Below are 22434 nucleotides of genomic sequence, written 5' to 3'. Positions count from 1 at the left end.
TTTTGTCTCCGTCTCTCTTGTTGACATAATGTACAATATATGTATCAGGTAAAGAAAAATGTGACCAGAATTTTTAATTTGCAATTCTCAGTTTAACACAGTCTTAATAGAAAAATATGAATGTAAGATTTCTAGAGCCTCCATATAAGAACTGTTTTTTGGTTTGTTTGTTTTTTTTAATAGTCACTTTTTTCCAGGTAGTTACTGGTATAGTTTAAGTTTAAATACAATGTTTGTTGCTCAGTGTCTTTCAGGCAGCTCTGATGGAACTATTCGTCTATGGTCCCTTGGCCAGCAGAGATGTATAGCCACATATCGAGTCCACGATGAAGGTGTTTGGGCTCTGCAGGTCAATGAACCCTTCACTCATGTTTATTCAGGAGGAAGAGACAGAAAGATTTATTGCACAGATTTACGAAATCCTGATATCCGTGTGCTCATCTGTGAAGAAAAGGCACCAGTTCTTAAGGTAATTGATTTACTTAAAAGATTGCTACAAGTTTGATCTTCCATAAGAGCTTTTGGTAGCTCCTAAAATGCAAGATGGTAAATGGAATGACCTTGATGTTTAAGGTACACCATCTTATAACATAACAAAGCTGGAAACCCTTTGGACCATTGCATTTGTTCTTAGGACCAGTAAAATTTTCTAATTACTAGTCCTGAAGAGAGAATTTTGATCCCTGGTAAAATTTTGACACTGACTATTTGCAGATTTTCATTCTCTGAAAAGGACTTTTTAGAGCCTTGCATTAGAGAGTGAGTTGCTCTGAGAATTATTTCCATTAAGAATTATGGAAAGAGAGTTAGATTTAGTGGTTAAGTACTCATGTGTTTGGAAACCAGCTTGGCTCTCCCCCTTGGTGTGTATTTATTTCAACATCCTGTAGTTACAGTGTTGGTTACATGCTATTCCTCAAATATGCTAATTGGATGCTTTTTTTCTACAATATCAGATGTGGGTAACAACTGGTAGTTTTGTATGCTGCTCAGTATTCTAGACCAGTGGTTCTCAAACTTTTTTTTTCACGGACCACTTGAAAATTGCTGAGGGTCTCAGCAGGACACGTAATGATCTTTCCAAATGTTGTTTGTGCCGTTAGCTAACTATTGTAACGCGCTTTGGATAAAAGTGCTAAATAAAAAAAAATTAAATGTTTTGTGATTCTACAAATAAAAGCACACAACTCATATTTTAATATCAGTAGTCTTACCTTTCTAATGCAATGGATGTGCCCTCTCTCCCCTGCCGCAGCAGCCCCCGAGCTTGGGCTGGGAAGGAGTGGGGGGGGTCTCTCCTCCACCCTAGCAGCCACAGGTCTGAGGCTAGGAAGGAGAGCCGTCTCTCCCCAGCAGCCGCAGCCCTGGAGCTGGGGAAAGTTGCCTCTTTCTCTGGCTGCCACAGCCCTGCATGTCCCAAATTCCCCCCGCCCCCTCTTCTCACCCCACTGCGCCTTCCGAGCTACCCCCTATTCCCTTCAAGGCCACCACCTCACCTTACATGTGCGTCTTCTCCAAGGTCCAGGCACCTAATTAGTGGAGCCATGCCTGCCCGGCTCCACTAGTAAAGTGAGTGGCCCTTCATTCTCTCTTATGCAGCTTCTCAGGTGCGCACCTTAGAGGGAACTATCACGGACCACCTGAATGGAGCTCGCGGACCACAGTTTGAGAACCTCTGTTCTAGACAATCTATAACTCACTCATATGAAAAGTGTACACTGTAAAACATAGTCCACTATAGGGGTGTGTGTGTGTGTCATGGACACAAGCTCGGAATTGTTTGAATAGTAGTGTCCTTGGGTGCTGTGTATGCACCTTGTTCCTCCTTGTGCTTCCATCCAAGGGCATAAAGGGCAGAGCAGTGGAAATCCTGCCTCAGTTCCCTCTTACTGCCCGTGGCAGCAAGACAGAACTTGGACAGTGCCCAACCCACTGTAGTTTTTAGAGCTTCAGTCTCAACCCTCTTGTGAAGAAATTCTTCACCCGCATTATTTTCTTATTTCTCATTGGATGTTCCAAAGAAAAAGGGATAGGGAGACCCTCTATACCCACAGCAGGGTGAAGTAGTTCATACCAACCACCAGTATGGCAGATTGTAAAGCCACAGGGTATAAATTTAGCCCGCCATGTGATGATCTTATATTTTTAAGCACAATAGATGTCTTTTCTGACTCGGAGAACACCCCCCCCCAGACAAGTGCTCCCTCTGCAACTGCTTCTCACTCCGCACCTTAAAGTTGAGAGAGATGGGACTCAAAGCAATCCATAAAGGTCATGTCCAGTCCTGGAGAAGAGACATCCTCCAAGCTGGAGTTGAGGAAGTTAGCTATGGCAAGTGCCCCTGGGCACTGTGCCTCTGATGCCAGCAGGGAGAAGAAGCCCTAAAAGGGTGCCAAGACCATTGGTGCTAGTGCTGACCCTTCCGGCACCATCAGCACAGACTGCCTTAGCGGCAAGTGCATTGGCATCAACCCCAGGGCAAAGAGACTTGGCTCCTATGCCATCCACTTCAGACACCAAGTGACGTACCCACACTGAGCACAAGCACAGCTCAGTGCACAGTGGGCTCATCCCATAAGGAAGACTCAGAGCGTTCCTCCAAAGACAAGTCTTCCAAATCCTTTTCAACATGAAGGGTTGGAAGCAAGCCATCAGCCACAGAGAAGGTTCGGGAGACAGTTTGGCCAATAAGTGTACAATTTACCATTGGGGCCTTACTGGTGCTATTGGGGCCCACTGGTCCCAGAGTAGAGCTCCATCTGTGTGCCAGAAAAGAGGAGGTCTCAGTCACCATGTGCATTAGTAGCCAGGAATTCCACACTAGAACCAGAAGAACCTCCCTGTGATGGAGCAGATGTGGCTTAGGACACTTTCTTATTGCCTCCCCCATCTAACGAATCCTTCTGTTCCCCAAATGAGGCTGTCACCTCAGCCCTGACTCTGGTCATCAATAACTTTAGGGCTGCTCAAGATCTGTTTTGGAGGATAGCTGAAACTTTGGATGTTGAGACAATGGTGATTCAAAAGAACAAGCACAGACCTGTTCAATTACCTCATTTCCTTGGTGCTGACAAGAATTGTCCTTCCAATCAATGAGAATATATTGGACTCAGCAAAGGGTCTGTTGCATGCTGCAGTCTCCCTTTCTCCTACTTCAAAGTGAGTAGAAAAGCTCTATCGAGTCCTGTTTGAGGGCTTCAAACATTTTATGTGCAACCAACGTAAGGGTCTCTTGTGTTATCTGCAGGTCCAAGGGAAAAAAAAACAGGTCCACCAAGGGGATTCTAAAAGATAAGTGCTCCAAGAAATGAATTCTTTGGCCAAAAGGCCTAGTTATCAACCTCTCTCCTATTCAATAGTGTGAACTACCAAGCCCTGTTTGTGAAATGCAGTTTTCTGATTGACGAGGGAGAGGGTGATCCCCTTCCTAGCTAGGCTTCCTCAGGACTTGGGGACGATGCAAGATACTCCATCAAGGAGGTTCACATGGTAACGAAAACCACGCTACTATTGGCAATGGATGAGTCGGTGGCCTCTTGATCCATGGCTACAGCAGTTGCAATGTACCACGTTTCCTAGTTACAGGGTTCTGGGATTCTTAAAATTCCTGGTGACAGTAGAGGATGTACCCTTTAAGGGCATGAAGCTCTTCAGCAAGCAGACATATGATGTGCTCCATTCCCTCAAGGATTTGAGGATGCCCTGAGTACAGGGGAAGAGGCATCTACTCCCAATATTTCATTATTCTGAACAAGGGGATCTTCATCTAGGCCTACAATTGAGGAGTTTGAACAAAATGCATACACTGCCTCATATTTGGGATGGTAACACTTGCTCCATCATTCTACCGCTTCAGATTTAGGACTGGTTTATAACTTTTGCCATTAAGGTTGCGTACTTTCATCCTGCCATTCACCTGGCCCATAAGAAGTACTTGAGATTTATGCTGGGGTCAAATCATTGCCAGTACAAGATACTGACCTTGGACTCTGCACAGCACCCAGAATCTCTGTCAGATGCCTCACCATAGTGGCAGCACACCTAAGGAAAAGGTGCATCTATGTGTATCTGTATATAGATGACTGGCTGATCAAAGACAGAATCGCATCAAGGAATGCTGACACGACTCAACTACACTCTCTATGTTCACATAGCCGGGCCTTTTGGTGAGCTGCAAGAAATTATCATTTATTTTATCCTGTCTCAAACAATAGAGTAAATTGTGAACCAGGATAGAGTCCACAACTGCAAGGGCTTACTTGCCAGAAGACAGATTCCCCTCCCTTTTACTGATTACTGAACAATGTGAAATCGCAGCCAGCTATGACGGTACAGACTTGTCTCTCATTATTAAGCTATATGTCTGCCTGTACATATGTGAAGCCACTTACCAGACTTGAGAGGAGATTGCTACATCATTGGCTCAGATGAGCCTACTCCCCTGCACAGCATCCAATTAGCAAGAAAGTCCTAATTCCACTCATGTCCTTGAGCTACTGAACTATTAGCTGTATCCTGATAATATGCAAAAAGAGATACAGTTCATGACCTTGTAACCTTCCAGGGCATTAGTCATAGACACATCTGGGATGAGGGAATCCTCCTGGACCCATCCACAGGTACAAGGGATGTGGGGTTTTTTTTGTGTTTTGTTTTTTGCTTGCTTGCTGAATGCCTTCCTTCTGCAAACTCCCCTCCTTCCCCCAGCTTCCTGCACCTGTCGCTCCTCAGCTTCAGGGGAAGGGATCACTGTACAGGGAGCTGCTCCCCCATCCTCCCAATCCCCATCCATCCAGACCCCTCATACCCAGACCCTCCCACCCCGCCTCCCCCCCCCCCCCCCCCCACACACACACACTCAGAAACACACAGCCCCCCATGAGCCCCAGTTCCCGTGCATCTGGACCACCCTGATGAGCCACCCGCACCCAGATCCCCCGCCACACCGAGCCCCAACCAGCCACACCTGGATCCTCACCCCACTGAGCCCCACTCCCCCAGCATCTGGACCCCGCCAAACTCCCCACACCCAGACCCACCTGCTGAGCTCTATCCCCCACGCACACACTCAGATCCCCCTCCCTCACCCCCCCGCTGAGCCCCAACCACCTTCACCTGGACCCTCCCTGCAGACTCCCATTACTGTTGCATCCAGAACCCCCCCCTTCCCTCCAGCAAGCCCCTGTGCATCCAGATCCCACCCCCTCCCCCTGCACCTGGATCCCCCACTGAACCGCCTGCACCCAGATTGACCCACACAGAACCCTCTCAACCCACACCTGGATCCCCCCACACTAGGCCCCTTTACACTTGGATTCTGCTTGTCCACACCTGGTGCACCAGGCACTGAGGTGCAAGGCCCTGGGGTGTTTCTGGATCGGGCCCGGTCCTTGTGCTATGTCAGGGTTGGGTGCAGCCTCACCGCTGAGTCTGTGTCCCGGGGGGAACTGCACAATGATCTCCCACTTCTGTACAGCCAGTGGCCTGTGCTCCCCAGTGCAATGCTGGAGCCTCCACATGTATTTGACAAAATTTGCAGAGTTTTAAAATATTGTATGCAGAATTTTTATTTTTTTGGTGCAGAATTCCCTCAGGAGTAGATAATCTTAACTTACCCGTGTTTTTCCCTAAATGCTTTCCACACAAAAAAACCTATGCACTTTGGATGTATCTATGTACCTGGTAATGTAGGTATTCAAGGGGAGGGGGGATTACAAAAATTTACAGCAGTGTTTCTAAGTCTGAAGAAAAAAATTTATATTGTATTTGAGAAATTGTATATGATCATGTAACTAGACTGTACTGTGATGCATACTCACAAAGGAGAGCAGAGTTAAGGTTGTATAGGGCTTTGGAGCAACTAATTTTGCAACAGTAACATTCTCTTAATTTAGGAAATTGAATACAAAAATCCAAGGTCTTATTTTTTAAAAACAAGGAAAAAAGATGAGGGAAGGAGAATGTCATAGCTGATCACTATTTGGCTATGTACCATTGGAACAGCTGGGACCCCAAGAGGTGTATATTCTAATGCACAGCTAAAATGCATGAGCAGTCTGGTCTTCCTTAGCTGCATGCTTTAGTGGCTTAGCAAAAGAAACATATTCAAAATGTACTGTGCATATCTAAAGTTTAGTTTTTAAAGGGATCAAAAACCTGGAAAATCTCAACTGAAAATGAAATTAAAAAAATTGTGATCACACATAGGACTAGAATAGAAATGTTCTATAATCCTTAACGAGGATGGATCACTACTGCTATAGTAAACCAGCAAGTGAATCTAATTTTCTGAAATTCTACATATTTAGTAGTACTGAGCTTTAAGTGTATCTTTTAAAAATGATCATCCTGTCAAATATTAAAATCTTAGATAATGTATAAAAATACTGTAGTTTCGAAACATTTTAAACCACAGCTGATTAGCTAAAAACAACTTAAACATATTCAATATTTATTTAAACTACACAATTTCTAGTCACATCTAAAATGTTTTTAGAGATTTAAAATAGTTTTTATTGTTTGTAATGAAATTTAAAATCACCGATAAAGTTAAAAATTACAATTAGCTGTTTACTGTATTGAAACTTGTATCTCTTCAGTAAGCTTGAAGGTAGTACTGTTTCTGGAGCACATCTGGCAATGACTGGAGGTCACTCAAAAGCAAAACATTATTGAAAAGAAAAAAGTTAAACTTGGGGTATTTAAAAGTGTTCTGTGGTTTAATTATTCAGATGGAACTTGATAGATCAGCTGATCCTCCTCCAGCCCTTTGGGTTGCAACAACTAAATCTTCTGTCAATAAGTGGGTGAGTGATTTTCTTTTGTCCATTATATGGCTAAAATTTAAGTTCAGTATGAGTTTAGTATAGGGCTGTCAAATAATTTTTTTTAAAAAATCACAATCTCACGATTTAAAAAAAGTCGCAATTAATCTCAGTTTTAATCTCATAGTTAAATAATAATAGAATACCAATTAAAATTTATTATAAATATTTTGGATGTTTTCTCTACATTTTTAAATATATTGATTTCAGTTACAACACAGCATAGAAAGTGTACAGTGCTCACTTTATATTATTTTTATTACAGATATTTGCACTGTAAAAATAAAAAATAGTATTTTTCAATTCACCTCATACAAGTGTAGTGCACTCTCTATCGTGAAAGTGCAAATTACAAATGTAGAATTTATTTTTACGTAACTGCTGTCCTGGAGTCATCGGGGCGATGCTCTGGAACTACACCATATGAAGCCAGTCAGGACTCTGGAGGAACATGCCTCCTCTCTCTGAACATACTGTCTCCAGGGCAAGAAGCTTACACAGCTTCGAGCTTCCTGGGTTTGACCTCGCGCATTCAGCATCCCCTTCCACATCGTGCACTTCCCACAGCGAGTCCGCCCGGGCAGGGTTCCTGGGGAAGCCAAAGGGCCCTGCACCCCAACTCTGCAGTCAGACGTGACTCTCAGCCAGCCGGTAAAACAGAAGGTTTCTTAGTTGACAGGAACATAGCGTAGAACAGAACTTGCTAGCACAGAAATCAGTGACTTTCATCCAAGTCCATCTTGGGGGGGAGGGGAGGCCAGAGCCTGTGCTCTGGTCCTCGCCCTGTGCCCCAAGCCAGCCAAGACTGACTCACTTCCAGCTGCCTGGCCCCTGCCCTGCCCATTGCTCCTCCTCCGGCCTTTGTCTCGCTTCCCGGGCCAAGAGTCACCTGGTCGCATCCCCCTCCTGGGTCTCAGGTTACGAAGGGGCGGCCATAGCATCCATTCAGGCAGCTGGAGTAGCCCTGCAAAAAAGTCACACACCCTTATTCCCACCACCTAGACATTGGTGCAATACACAGGGAAACTGAGGCACACACCGCATTCATGCAAAACAATAAGACTCACATAGGCTCACATACAACATAATAAGGGAAAATCCCCACTACGTCACATCTGCATTCAAAAACAAAACAATATAAAACTTTAGAGCCTACAAGTTGAAGCATGAACAGGCATATGAATGTTTAGCATATCTGGCACGTAAATACCTTGCAACACTGGCTACAACAGTGCTATGTGAACTCCTGTTCTGGCTTTTAGGCGACATTATAAAGAAGAAGCGGGCAGTATTCTCTCCTGTAAATGTAAACAAACTTGTTTGTCTTAGCGATTGGCTGAACAAGAAGTAGGATTGAGTGGACTTGTATGAGGTGAGAGACAGGCTTTTGAGTTAGCACGAAAGCTTGTCTCTTTCACTGACAGAAGTTGGTCCAATAAAAGATATTACCTCACTCACCTTGGCTAGCCGTGTTCATAGGTTTTAATGATCTCTGCAAATTATGACTGTCATGCTTTTTTCTCTTCTTTTAGACTTTGAAGGGAATTCATAATTTTAGAGCTTCTGGGGACTATGACAATGACTGTACTAATCCTATAACACCTCTTTGTACACAGCCTGACCAAGTTATCAAAGGTAAACGGATCTTTCAGAACATCTCAAAAAATAATTAATATTGCTAGCAAAAATGGCAGGTGAAGAGGGTAGCGTGACAAATACGGGACCTGTTCCAAAGCACATAAAATTCTTTTGGAGCCTTTCCATTGTCTTCATGGGGCCCTGGATCAGGCCCATATTTATCTGAAAATGCAATATAAAAATTTAGTATGGTATGTGAACATTAAGTGGAAGAACAACAACAGAAATTTCCACTAAAAGCATTTAAACTGTTCTCTTATAAACTTAGTGGGGCGGGAATGTGTTGGAATGGGAGGGGTTTGAGAGACGGCTCTTCTAGATATCACCCGTTCAACCCAGTTGCTCATTCTAACTTGGTCTATCAGAGCTGATGGTCAATGCCTTTGAGAAAATAAGGGACAAGTCCCATGGGTTGGGTGCTAGCCTGCTCCATCACAGTCTTCCTGTGAGACATTGGGCAATTCTCTTAGGATATGTCTCCACTGCAGAAAAAAAGTGTGGTTTTTGGGTTCGCTAACTCAAGTTCTCTAATGCTGTTTAAAAAGCAATGAAGACGTGGCAACCTGGCTTTTAACTTGGGTTAGCAGCTCAAGATAAAGCCTATAAGGAAACGTGGGGTTGAACTTGAGCTGCTGACCTGAGTTAAAAGCAGAGTTGCTGTGTCTTCACTGCTACTGTAACCTGAGTTAGGTAACCTCAGTTAAAAACACACCTTTTTCTTAAGTGTAGATATACCCTTAGTATACTACTTCCTTACATTACCTCACAGGGGTATTGAGGATAAATATATTAAAGATTGAGTGCCTTATATGCATTTGAGTACCTTAGATAAACGATATGACCAAACCACATGTGAAGATGGATAAATATACATGTCAATCATAACCAGGGCAATTTAGCTAAAAAAAAAAATTTTAGCATCTAAAAAGTATTAACTTTTTATATTCAGAGAAGACATTTTAATAAAGTTATAATAAATTAAGTGCATGAATGCCTTGGTATTTTGTCTCTGCTATAACCTGAACTACAGAAAATAGCATGTTTTGTATAATAGTATCCTACAACTGTGTGTGTCAGGCATATTTTTAGCTTGTGAGGTGAACAATCTAATTTAAAAAAAAATTCACTAACCCTTCTCAGCCTTTGATTTTAGGGTTATTGTATTGGTACTTTGTTAACTATGACCATAATGTAAGATCTGTGAGTTATTAAGAGTTGGAAATGTGATTAGTTATTTCAGATAAATATCAAATACTGCTCCCTGTTAAGTATAATTTCAAAATCATTGTCATAGTTAAAGCCTATAAATGACGTAAGACCTGCTCTAAAGCCCACTGAAGTCAATATGGACGTTTCCATTGATTTCAAGGGGCTTTGGATCAAGTTCATATTATAGTCTCTGTATAGAACCTTTTTCCTGTATTATATTATCATTGCTGTATAGCAGCGGTTCTCAAACTGTGGGTTGGGACCCCAAAGTGAGTCACGACCCCATTTTAGTAGGATCACCAGGGCCGGTGTTAGACTTGCCGGGGCTGAAGCCTAAGCCCAAACCCCACCTCCTGGGACCAAAGCCCAAGGGCTTCAGCCCTGGGCAGCAGGGCTCAGGTTACAGGCTCCCCACTTGGGGCTGAAGTCCTTGGGCTTCAGCTTTGCCCCCCCACCCAGGTCAGCGGGGTTTGGGCTTTGGCCCCCCTCTACCTGGGATGGTGGGGCTCAGGCAGGCTCAGGCTTCAGTCTCCCCTCCTGGGGTCATGTAGTAATTTTTGTTGTCAGAAGGGGGTCGCAGTGCAATGAAGTTTGAGAACCCCTGCTATATAGCAATAAACTTGACTGAAATTGGTTATTTTATCTTTTGAGTATATTTCATAACAACCCAAAGTGGGTTAAGCAATTGACTGTACAATATATCAACATCATTGTTCAAACACATGTAGATATGCATATATGCCATATATTCATTATGTGCTGAAATAGCTTCATGCCAAATTGGTGGAGCTGAGGAATAGCCCCTACTTTTGTAGCAGTCGAACGTTGTTGTTTTTTTTAATTAAATGAAAAGGCATTGCTGACTTTATTTCTTCTTTATAACTGCTAGGGGGTGCTAGTATTATTCAGTGCCACATTCTTAATGACAAGAGACGTATATTAACCAAAGATACAAATAATAATGTGGCATACTGGGATGTATTGAAGGTAAGTGTAAAATTTTGGATTAGACATGTATTAATGGATTTCTGGTCTTCTGTTTCCTTTGCTATTTGTCTGCATGTGAGGTGATGATTGGAGAAAATAGGGTCCTCATTGTGCCACAAAACATAGTGCAAGTATTTTTTAAAGACTCTCATTGATAAGGGATGATATTTGTCTCTTCTGCTGCATTACTGTTCATTCTTACATGAATGTGTTTAAAATTCTGTCTTTAAAATAAAACACTGAACACAATAACAATGCATGGGGGGGAGGGAAACAGATGAACATCAGTTAAAATATTATCATTAAGGCTATGATTTTTTTCATGGAGGTCGCAGAAGTCACGGAATCCATGACTTCCAGTGACCTCTGTGACTTCAGCCCACGGTGGCCAGGAACTGTGGGGGGGCCCCCACTGCTCCCAGCCATTGCGGACGGTGGGGGCTCCCTGTGGCTCCCAGCTGCTGCGGGGGCCCTCCCAGGCAGCAGGGGCCCACGGAGCTCCAAGTGGGCCCCTGCAGCTGCCTAGCCACTGTGGGTGGTGTGGGGGCCCCACAGCTGAGCTCCCCATTTTGTCATGGACATTTTTAGTAAAAGTCACGGACAGGTCACGGGCTTCCATGAATCTTTCTTTATTGCCCGTGACCTGTCTGTGACTTTTACTAAAAATATCCATGACCAAATCTTATCCTTAATTATCATCAATAAGCAGCACAAATCAGGAAATGCCAGTTCAGGTTGCATATTTTTGCATATACCTTCTAAAAAACCTGACTGTTGTGGGATCTGCTTGGATCTTTGGTAACACTTTCAAAAATGCCTGAATTCCATTTACAAAAGTGACCGGCACTTAGGCTCCTAAGTCTCTCCAAATGTCAGTGGGATATGGGCTTTTAAGGCGTGTAAGTGCTTTTGAGAAATTGGCATTTTCTCTTGATACATGGAATGCTCCAGACAAGTTTCTGTAACAAAGTGCGGTACCCTACAGTGATTTAGAATCCATTATAGACTGAAGAAACAGGGCTGGAGGTTGAAGAGTGTATTTGTAATAACAGTCTGCTTGAAGAATTCCAGAGAAAGGTGAGTAACTTTTCTTTCTCCCTTTGTAGACTGTCAGTACAAATTGGAGAGATTCACTAGCAGTAGGAAATTGATGAGGAGGCTATCTAATCGCGCAACTATAGAAAACTGCTCTCCTGAGGTGGGCATTAGATCTCTTGGCCAAGTCCAGAGATCAGTGTTGCGTAAAAGATGAACTGAGCACCTGATAGCATCTTTACATATTTTACTATTGGAACATTCCAAAGGCATGCCCTAAATGTAGTTGAATGCACCTTACCTTCAGGGACTGGGATACCCACTAGCTCACAAGAAGTTTCTCTATAGATTCAGTCCACTTTAAAACTGGGGATCTGTACTGAGTATATTTAAAGCAAAGAGAGAAGAGTTACTCACTTATGACTCCACCCTCCATCCCTACTGCCTGGAACCTACATTCAATTCTGAGAGAGTGTAAGGAACTGAGAGTAAATGACGGTTTTGGTGGGGGGAGGGTCATGTCTTATACCAGAGTTTTCCATGACTCGAGAGTATCTGAGAGCCATAGCACTGCTCAGACCTTACTAGAGGTTCCAAACTTAGCATGCAGGTGCACTCCAGTAGTGGGGGGGAGGAGAGGAGGGTGTCTTTACTGACAAGTCTAAGAACAGGTAAGTAATTCTTTCAGATTAAAAAGGAAGTTAAAAATAAAAAGAGCATTTCAAAATCCATTTTTGTATTAATTTGTCAATAGATCAATAAATACCACTATCAGAGTATCATTTTTATAGAACTAGTAGATGCTGAACTTGTAATGAATAGTATTAATATTCATTCTGTTCCTTTTTTCTTTGATTCAGTCAAAGTTTTTATTTTTTTTAAATGAACTACAGTTCAAGGCAAGGCAACGTTCAACACTGGGGAAGAAGTTTATGTTGTTTTGAAGTAGTGCTTCCATACTTCTCTGTTTTAGTGTTTGGAGGGCAGTGGCATCAAGCTATCAAGAAAAATAAAAAGCTTACTTAGCATACAATTTCTGATATGCAAATTAAAGGTTTTAACAGTGGATTTGACTGCATATTCAGTATTAAGAAACTTTCACATTTTTTTAATATTCTGGTGTACAGGCATGTAAAGTTGAAGACCTTGGGAAAGTAGATTTTGAAGAAGAAATTAAGAAGAGATTTAAAATGGTGTATGTGCCAAACTGGTTCTCAGTAGACTTAAAAACTGGGGTAAGACACAACTTAAATTCTTTCTTAATTTGGGCGTTTGTCATTTCATATGACCATTCATGAAAGCATTCACATATACACTTTATTAAGCAAGCCTTCTGTGAGCCATATAAAGCTTTGACTCTAAAATTTAATTTAATGTGTGTGTGGCATAAACTATATTTCGATTATCTGATGTATAATTTATCTTTCAATCAACGTGTCAGTGAATGCTTCTTTGGATCTTGATAACTTGAAAAGTAGTTAATTACAGAATTCTTTGTAAGGAGATAATGTTGGTTTAAACTAATCTTGTACATTGCAATTACTAATGTAATAAAATTTGACAAATGGAGTGTTTGTAGACAGTCTGTGTATAATCAAACACTGCCATATTTTGTAGTTGCAGTTTAGTGTGTCTTCTGTATATATAAAAGAAACCTGCAGGATTCTTAATACAATATTCATATTGTATTCCTCCCAATGGTCTTCTTTTGACAGATGTTGACAATTACTTTAGATGAGAGTGACTGCTTTGCAGCTTGGGTCTCAGCAAAAGATGCTGGGTTTAGCAGTCCAGATGGATCTGATCCAAAATGTGAGTTTTAATTGAAATTAACATTTCATTCAAACAATACAAAACCCCATTACATAAATTAGTATATTTCTGGTAGATGGTAATTTTGTGCTTGCTTGGACTTCCCCACTTTTCTTGAGACTAAATCTTCCAAATGACTCTCCAATGAAAATGCACTGAGATGCTTTATAATGGCGATCTTGTGTTCACTTTATCTATTTCATTTGTCCATTTCATTTTCCTTCAAAAGGCAAAATGAAAAATGCTAGACTGGAATTATTACATGAAAGATCTGAACTAGAGAATAATACTGTAATAAACTCGTATCTTAAAATAATTGTTAAAAACTATTCAAGCTGACGGGCATTATAGCAAAATTAGCTTTTTCTATAAGACTAAAGACTTAAGGCCCAAATCCACAAAACAACTTAGGCATTGCAACACAGAGCACGGGAGCACCTAACTTCTAGGTGCTTTGCAACCCAGTGGAATCCACAAACCAGAGTTGGACACAGGACTCCCTGCTTAGTGCATGGAGAGAGTTAGGCACCTAGGAATGGGATCCACAAAAGCCATAGTGCTAGGTGAGGAGCTGCCTAAGCTAGCCAGTAGCAGATGCCAAGGAAAAAGGTGTGTCCTAAGCCCTGTCCCTCAAAGGGAATTAGGTGCCTATCTCCACTTAGGATTCCTAACTGTAGATCCCTTCTTGGAGTCAGGCACCTAAGCTGTTTCTTACAAGAAGAAATGGCAGCACACACCTAAGTCCATGCAAAAGCCCGAGGGGGGTGTGTGAGTGGGGAGGGTACTGGAAGTGGCAGCCATCTGTATAACCTTTAGTCCAGTGGTTAGTGAAATCACCCAGGAAATGGGGGATTCCGGTTCAATTCCCCCCTGTGCCTTGAAAGAAAAGATTTGAGCAGGGTTCTCTCATGTCTCAGGTGAGTGTCCTAGCCCACTGGTTCCCAAATGTTTTACCAAAGGCAACCCACCAACAGCTTTGTTTTTCTTTTGTGATCCATCATTTACGTATATGCACCCTCTGCCCTGTTACCACAACCCTAATCCTGGCCCAGCATAGAGGGGAGACCTAGATGGGTGGGGGTGGGGTTGAAGGGCAAGCTCTCCTGCCCTGTGCAACCTGACGCTCAAGGTCTCAGCACCACTCAGGTCTCTCATGAGGGAGGGTTGGCCAGGCCAAACCTGAGTGGTTGCTGCAGCCTCGTGTGCCAGGTCGCAACAACCAGAGTGGGGAACTGGGCCCAGCCCCACTGTGGGATGAGGTCAAGGCAGGCTTGCTTACCAGTCTCCTCCTCTTCTCTCCACCCCCACCTGAGGCTTTTTGGCCAGGCCAGGCCAGGTGAAGTGTATGTTTGCCTAGGTCAGGGTCAAGTGACAAGTTCATCTGGCCCTGGATGTGGCAACCATCTAAAACTTTCCCATAACGCACAGGTGGATTGGGATCAACTATTTGGGAAACACTGCCCTAACCACTGGACTAAAGGTTAGGGAGGTTGCTGCAGGTTCCTCTTCCTCCTTTCCCCCTCGCAGTTTTGTTTGGAATTAATATGCTCAGAGCATGTCCACCAGATTGGGCCCAGCCATCAAGTTAGGCAAAGGAATGCCTAGTTTCACATGGTTCAAAGATCCTTCTGGGGCTTAGGCATGAGATGGGTATTCAAGCTCTTCGAGTGAGGCAGCAGTGCACGTACCCAGAAGCAGAAACTTAGGTGTCATAAAGACTTTATTGGAAATTTAGGTGCCAAAGGATTTTAGGCACCTTCAGGGTTAGTAGCCAGGGTTTTGAGGATTACAGTGGGATCCATTTGTGGATCTGGGCCTAAGCCCCTGACCCTGAGATGAACTCCACATCAGTGGACCTCAGTGCCAGCATGGAGTTCATTGCAGGATTGGGTCCCAACGTTTTTTTTAAATGTTTAATTTCTCTTGCATTAACTTCTTAAGCTTTTGATAAGAAATACAAACAATTGGCTTATATTAACCAGCTGTGAATTAAAAACATGGAGAGTTGTCTTTTTTTCTAAACTGGCTATATGTGTCAGTGATTTTACATAATTATATTCTATGTTTTTAATCATGTGTTATAGTGAATCTTGGAGGGCTTCTACTACAAGCTCTTCTAGAGTATTGGCCTAGAACACACATCAATCCAATGGATGAAGAGGAAAATGAAATAAATCATGGTTAGTGTTCACCTGTACAATATAGGAATCTTTCAGTCCTTTTGTCTCTATCATTCATAGCTATTTTGTTTTATGTGAGTTTTTACAGTTGTCTCTACACGTACAATAGCTTTAATATAACATTGCTTTGGAATGTTTCAAGTAGCACTCCTCTACTGACAATAGTGCTGTTTAAAAGCCTTTGGAACTCCACAATAAAGAGGAAACAATTGAAAAGCTGATTCTGCATTGAGGGTGAATTTACAGAAATGCTATTAGTTGGCAGTGAAAAAAAAATTCTGGTAAAATTAAGAGGCTGGGCTTTTAAGGGAGAGAATAAATTCCTTAAGTTCTAGACAGGGCAGAGGAATGGGAGTAATTCAGTTATGCTTTTCTGGGTAAGTGTCCAGGGCACATTGCCTAATTTGCTTGTAGACATTACTGGGTAGTATAAACTAATAAATAGCAGTCATGTTTGTTGGAATGTGTTATACTGAATGGGTGTTGAAAATAGAATTGTGTACTGACCCGGGAGGCTACCTTCTGGAGTAATCTACAAAGGAAAGGTGAGGTTAACAACAGGGTTATGTAAATGGCAAACAAGATAGGTGGGTGGATTTGGCAGAAAATAAGAGAAACTGTAGCTCAAAGGCTTGGAAGCTGATTGGTAGAGCCTTTCACTGGGACACAAGTTCACATCCAGCCAGGGCCAAAGCAATTCAAAAGTTTTCAGTGTCCATTGGCTATTTAATGGTCTTCATAAAATGAGGTGGTTTAAATTCAGATGTCTTACAGCTGTTTACCTTACAAAACTATTAGTTTTGGTAATCTCTTGGCTCTTTTATCAGATTGGCCTTCAGCTGAAATCCTTGTCATGTATTGGAATAAATTTAATGTGGAAATTGGAAAAAGTTTTCTAACGATTGGAGGAGTGAAATTCTGGAACAACCTTCCAATAGGAGTAGTTGGGACAATCTAACTAGGTTTAAGATGCAGTTTGATAAAATTATGAATGGGATTATATGATGAAATTGCTTGTTATAGCAAGTGACTGGACTTGGTGACCTAGGAGGTCCCTTCCAGTCCTATGTTCCTATGGATTATGTGGGTTTAGCTACTATTTCACTCACAGTGTGGTCTCAGAGTGGGGTTGAGGCACTCTGTTAGGCTATTTTGGAGGCTCTTGCATTGTTACTTCCTGTGCTGTGTATTTAGAAGGCTTAAGGGCTTGTCTTCACTACCGTGCTAAATTGGCGCTGCTGCGATTGATGCAGCCGCGTCAACTTAGCGCATCTGGTGAAGACATGCTACGTCAACGGGAGCATGCTCTCCCGCTAGTATAGTGCGGTGTAGACACCATGTTAAGTCAATGTAAGGTACGTTGCTCAGGGAGGTGGTTTTTTCACACCCCTCAGCGACATAACTTGCATCAACTTAAGCAGTAGTGTAGACAAGCCCTTAGTCTTGAGGTGGGAAGAATAAGGAGTGGCAATTTACAAACTTTCCAGGTTATTAGAGACATGATTCTCCTATAGACTCGTGAATAGTACTGTACTTTAGTAGGACTAGTCAGGTAAATAAGTATTGTAAAACCAGGTTCTAAATTTGCTCTTAAAATATTAAAATTTAACAATACAAAGCAAATACTTACTAGTGGCTTGGGAAATCAGAAGTGCACTGGGGGTCTCTTGGATCAGTGATATTGTTAATAGAGAGCTGAGGGACCACACACAGACTGTGGATAGGCAAGCTGAACACTAACTATTTTAGTAATAAAATACTTCATTAATTTTATAGTCTGGGGAAAAAACTCAGGGAGAAAAGTGTCCATAGTTTCCCTGGAGTCAGCATTATGGAAAATAAGTTGGAGGACACGGGTTTGAAATCTGCTTATTAACAAAAAGGGATGTCTCTTGGCATCTATGTTGTGTTTTTGAAGCATTTGAGAACAGGGTCCTGATGCATGCCGAGGTAGCACCATTCCCCTACCTTACTTCCAGTGGGATTTTTTTTTTTTTAAGCTGAAATTTCCACTGCTTCCAAAAAAGAGTTTGATTTTTTAAAAATAAACAATTCAGGGGGGTAACACCAAATTATTTTAAAGAAATTTCTAAAAAACCCCAAATTTCTCCCTTCTAATTTCTAGAATGATTTTATTTTGTTTCTGATGAGCTCCGGGCATGGGAATATACAGTAATCTTATCTCTAGACTCTACTCTTGGCTATGAATTCTGATCCTCCATTTATTTTATGCTCTGCTCATAAATGAGCTAAGCAGTCTTTTTGGAACTCATATGATCCACAGGAACCCATATTATTCAATTTTCTGGTACTGTATGTTGTAGCGTTCAACAGAACATTAAAATTTGGTAATTGGTGGATTTCAGATACCACATAGTAAGTCTGGGTTCTTTTCTGACTGAAAAGCATTGCACCCAAACAGTTTTTGCCCACATTTTTCAGAGAACTTTACATTGCACTGCAAAATAATTATTATTTATCAAATAATTTCATTTTGAAAGCTGTAGTCAGTCTGTAACAAGTGAATCACCAATACTGCTCTTTTAATCTGACCCTCTGCATTTGAAATGTCATCGGTCACTTCTAGTTGTATAGGCCATAGACATGAACCTGATCAATAATTAATGGAATGTACAGTGCAGTGAAATCAAGATGTCTCTCTCAAGTTCTCCTGGTCCTCTGTTTCAGAGTGGTAGTTAGGTTGGAAAGCAAAGACGATGCTTGTTAAGACGTTGCTTTGGATGTGAAATAATTGCCTTTGCAGAATGATTCTTTTTCTTGCTCACCTCTAAAGTACGGGTCATTCAATTCCCCCAGATACTTACACCTCTGTATTGTTCAGAAACTGGGGGAAACTGATAGTAAATCAATGTCCCACTCATGGCCCCTATTGTCTTGTACATCAGACATTTGAGATCTGCCTCCTACAAAGTTATAATGTATTAATTGTGCTTTGGTATTTCTCAAGAAATATTTAAGTGTTGGAAATTCTGGTTTATGAGAAATCAACACTTCATCTTTGCATGTGTTTTGTTTATTTCCTTTTTTTAATTCATCACTGTATTGAAAAGAGACAATAACTTGTGTTAGTCTGTATACTTGGCTCTAAAACTAGATATATAGTCTTGTTGTATATTTTTCCATAGTGAATGGTGAGCAGGAGAACAGAGTACAGAAAGGAAATGGATACTTTCAGGTACCACCGCATACACCAGTTATCTTTGGTGAAGCTGGAGGACGCACTTTGTTCAGGTACAGAAATTCAGAGAATGCAGTGTGGCTAAAGCAATAGAATTATTTTCTTTTTGGCTGTTGGACAATTTCAGAAATTAATCAATGTCCAGGAAATAGAAGCTTGACCATACAAAGTTGGTTTGTGGCTGATAATATCATTCCATAGTCAGACTAGGAACATCTAGATTCCAAATCATCAAGACACGGTGCATTACAAGGTCATGAATTCTACAGTAACTCTTACAAGGACTTGTTGATTTATAGCTCTGAGAGCACTTCCTGTTACCATCTTTCCTATAGACCAGTTAATGGCAACCAAAAGCTGATTCATTTTCCTCCTAAGACTATTTAATGTACCCCTTTAAGTTCTAGCAGGGCTTAGTGTATAATTGTCTTTTATTATGGTGCTGCGGTGTTAGTCTGCAGGGGTGAGATTTTTTTTTTTCTTTTCTGATCCACTGGTCTGGGGAACTTCTCCTAAAAGTATATTTGCTGGTCTATCAGAGTGCTCTTAGGTCTGACCAGTCAAGTAATATGAGATCTTATCATGCCACTCTGATTACCATCCATCTTGTCTTTTACACCACTTTGATTCCCGCATGACTTTAGCACCTAATATATCATGATGAATATCCCTGGGATGCCAGGCTTTTGAATGTCATAAAGCATTCATGTTTATCCCTGGTAACTGAATATATCTGTTCTTAAATTAAGACCAGTTTTTCAGTCTAGGTTTCATCGTTTTCCAGAACTGAATATAGCACATCCCAAGCCTGGGAGCAGTGTAACTTTCAGATCACAGGTCATTCAAGTAAAATGAGCATACATTTTCAATTTAAAATGAACCCCATTCCCGCAGCTCTTAATCCTTTTGAATTGTAACTAAGGATTACAGCCCTTCAGTTTGATCTGCATTGGCAGATGCTTATGTCTACAGAAAGTTCCATTCAATCAGTGGGGCTCTACACAAGGGCAAGGGTACACCCACACACATCAAACTTGAAGGATTGGAGCCCAAAACTGCTAGAATGTATATACTTGTTTGGTTTTTTTTAAACAATTTATTTTGAATTTAAAGTTCATTTAAACAAAATTCCTAAAACACTAATGTTGCTTAACTGGTGGCTATGGAACTATTATTTTTTCATCTGATTAACTGATTGATTATTTTACTAATATCTGTATTTGCTTATCACTGTTTGTGCACTTTTTTGATCTTTGCATTTAGGTTCTGTAATTTATGTGCTGTACAGCAATTTTCTTCTCAATGCTTAAATGTATTATTTATGAAACTCATTTCTGTATATTTTAGATTATTATGTCGGGATTCAGGTGGTGAAACTGAATCTATGCTGCTTAATGAAACTGTGCCACAATGGGTAATTGACATCACTGTGGATGTAAGTGTCATTAGGTATAGACTTTCCCCTTCTTTTAAAGGTGAACTGCAAAGGAATTTAACTAGACTTCAGCATCTCAAGTAATGTATATTGAATATCTTCAGTAATCAGACCTAATGGGGTATTCAAGGCATTACTAGCTCAAAACAGTCTTCTCATATACCATTGAAATTCAGCCTCACTACAGGTTGCTGGCACCTGCCCATTGTAAATCCCTATTTCCCAGCATGCACTGCGCTTATGTTCCATAAACCAATAGGAACCAGAGTGATGTGTCAGATAGAGGTCTCCTTCAACCTAATTTTAAAGCCTGGCCTTGACTCAAACCCAATCCAGGAGTGTCAATTTGTCATTTTCAGAACCAACTCAAACCCAACACTCCCCACCCCCAAACCTATGTCAGCATTGTCACCTGGGGCTTGGCCTAGTGGGGGCTTGCCACTCCCCATGTCTGTGTTCTGTCTCCAGCTGCTTTCCGCCTGTGGGCGTGGCATGGTAGAAGCTGTGTGCCCCACTTCTGCTGGCTGCTGCCACTGTGCAATGAAGTAAGCATGCTGACAAATCACAGCCTCCAGGTGCTGGTTGACGGTGCTGACAGGTTTTGGGGGGAAAGTGTTGGGTTCAGGTTGCATCAGTTCTGAAAATGACTCAGCATTGTCAGTTTGGGTCTGGGTCAGGTTTTAAAATTAGGCCTGTGAAGATCTCTATCTTAAACACTACCTTGGCTTCCTCTCAAACAAGCCAGCTTCATAGGGTCTCCTGGTTAATGGGGAAATGACCAACATAGTGTCTACTGGGGTGTCGCTTGCTGGCATATTGAAATAAGATGAATTTGGGGGAGTCCAAGAGAAGAAAAGGTACATTTTTTGAGTTAGAACCATACTAAATGTCCCTCGTAGCCTGGTTGGGGTGAAGTGTTCTTCACATGTGTCTGGAATTTGATTCAATTTCTTAACAAATCACCTTCTAAGAAACCTGATTTCTGATGCTGTATTCCAGATACTCAGTCTTTCTTCTTTAAAACTTAGTCGTTTTTTAAACAAAATATTTAGTGTTTTGACTTCTTATCGTATAGAAGTGCTGTACACTTTACACCCACCTGCTTCTGCTGAAATGAGCTCCAATTTATATAAAGCTAGGCAAACAAAGGACTTGCATCAGATAGATCTGAGCCCCTCAGAAGCTTAAGCAATTCAAAGAAAAGTTGTCCTCAATGGTTGTGCTAGAGAAAATCTCATTTTTATTTGATATAATAATACACATTAGGTAAACACACTTTCCAGTTGGAAATAATGAAGTGAATATAATTTGTGTGATGCCAATTGGTACTAAATGTAACATTTTGTTTCCTTTTAGAAAAATATGCCCAAATTCAATAAGATTCCCTTCTACCTTCAACCTCATTCGTCTTCAGGGGCAAAAACTTTAAAAAAGTATGTATATATTTTTGACTCTTAATATTTCAGAGATACTGATATTAGCAGACTCGTAAAAGGGTATGCCAAAGAGAATAACAGTACCCTTGGTTAATCCAGAGAACAACATTGGACGTGCTGTCTCAATTCTTGGGAGAGAAGGTATTTAGTGTTACAGGACAATATCCTGCTATACTGGATGATATAAAAATATTTTAAAGATCTAGGAGATATTGTAGTTGTAAATGGCAGTGGCTTAAATTAATTGTACTTTAGAAGGTTTTACCTTAGTATTAATAATGAGGTTTGAGTTGGTACAATAACATTTTTGGCTGGATCAAACCCAATGTCTTATCTAATCCTGTATCCTATCTCAAACAGATGCTTTAATTAGAGAAAGGTGTAAGAAACGCCAGAGTAGGCAGGCTTGGGAGAACCTGCCCCTCACATTAGATGTCATCCTGGTTTCTAATAGTTAGAGATTGGCTTGAGCCCTGAAGCATGAGTTTTTTAAAATGTTTGCTGTCTTTTAATTATGACAACTGTGTGTATTCTTGATATTCATATAAACATCCAGTCCCTCTTTGAATCTGGATAAGTTCTTGGCCTCAACGACTTCCTGTGGCATGAGTTCCACAGTTTAATTACATGTTGCCCACAAAAGTATTTCCTTTTATCGGTTTGAATTTCCTACCTATTT

The 22434-nt window shown here is 41.3% G+C and overlaps 1 protein-coding gene across 2 annotated transcripts in view; it reads left to right on the top strand.

The window, feature by feature from the left end:
• WDR48 (WD repeat domain 48) overlaps positions 1–22434 on the top strand; it is a 51308-nt gene that overhangs the window by 22939 nt on the left and 5935 nt on the right. For both annotated transcript variants that reach the window (XR_002908634.1, XM_024208711.2), the window contains exons 8-17: positions 245–469; positions 6732–6806; positions 8357–8459; positions 10561–10658; positions 12821–12928; positions 13409–13505; positions 15590–15685; positions 18832–18937; positions 20232–20319; positions 21676–21752. Coding sequence is in view for 1 of the 2 variants with exons in the window: in XM_024208711.2 (XP_024064479.1) it covers positions 245–469; positions 6732–6806; positions 8357–8459; positions 10561–10658; positions 12821–12928; positions 13409–13505; positions 15590–15685; positions 18832–18937; positions 20232–20319; positions 21676–21752 (1073 nt within the window). In the remaining variant the exon portion in view is untranslated. The remainder of the gene's footprint in view (positions 1–244; positions 470–6731; positions 6807–8356; positions 8460–10560; positions 10659–12820; positions 12929–13408; positions 13506–15589; positions 15686–18831; positions 18938–20231; positions 20320–21675; positions 21753–22434) is intronic.

This window comes from Terrapene carolina, unplaced genomic scaffold (assembly GCF_002925995.2).
Source record: "Terrapene carolina triunguis isolate 2854851 unplaced genomic scaffold, T_m_triunguis-2.0 Scaffold111, whole genome shotgun sequence".
Lineage (NCBI taxonomy): Eukaryota > Metazoa > Chordata > Testudines > Emydidae > Terrapene > Terrapene triunguis.
The sequence above is the reverse complement of the archived record's forward strand: the minus strand, read 5'-3'. Positions and strand labels throughout refer to the sequence as shown.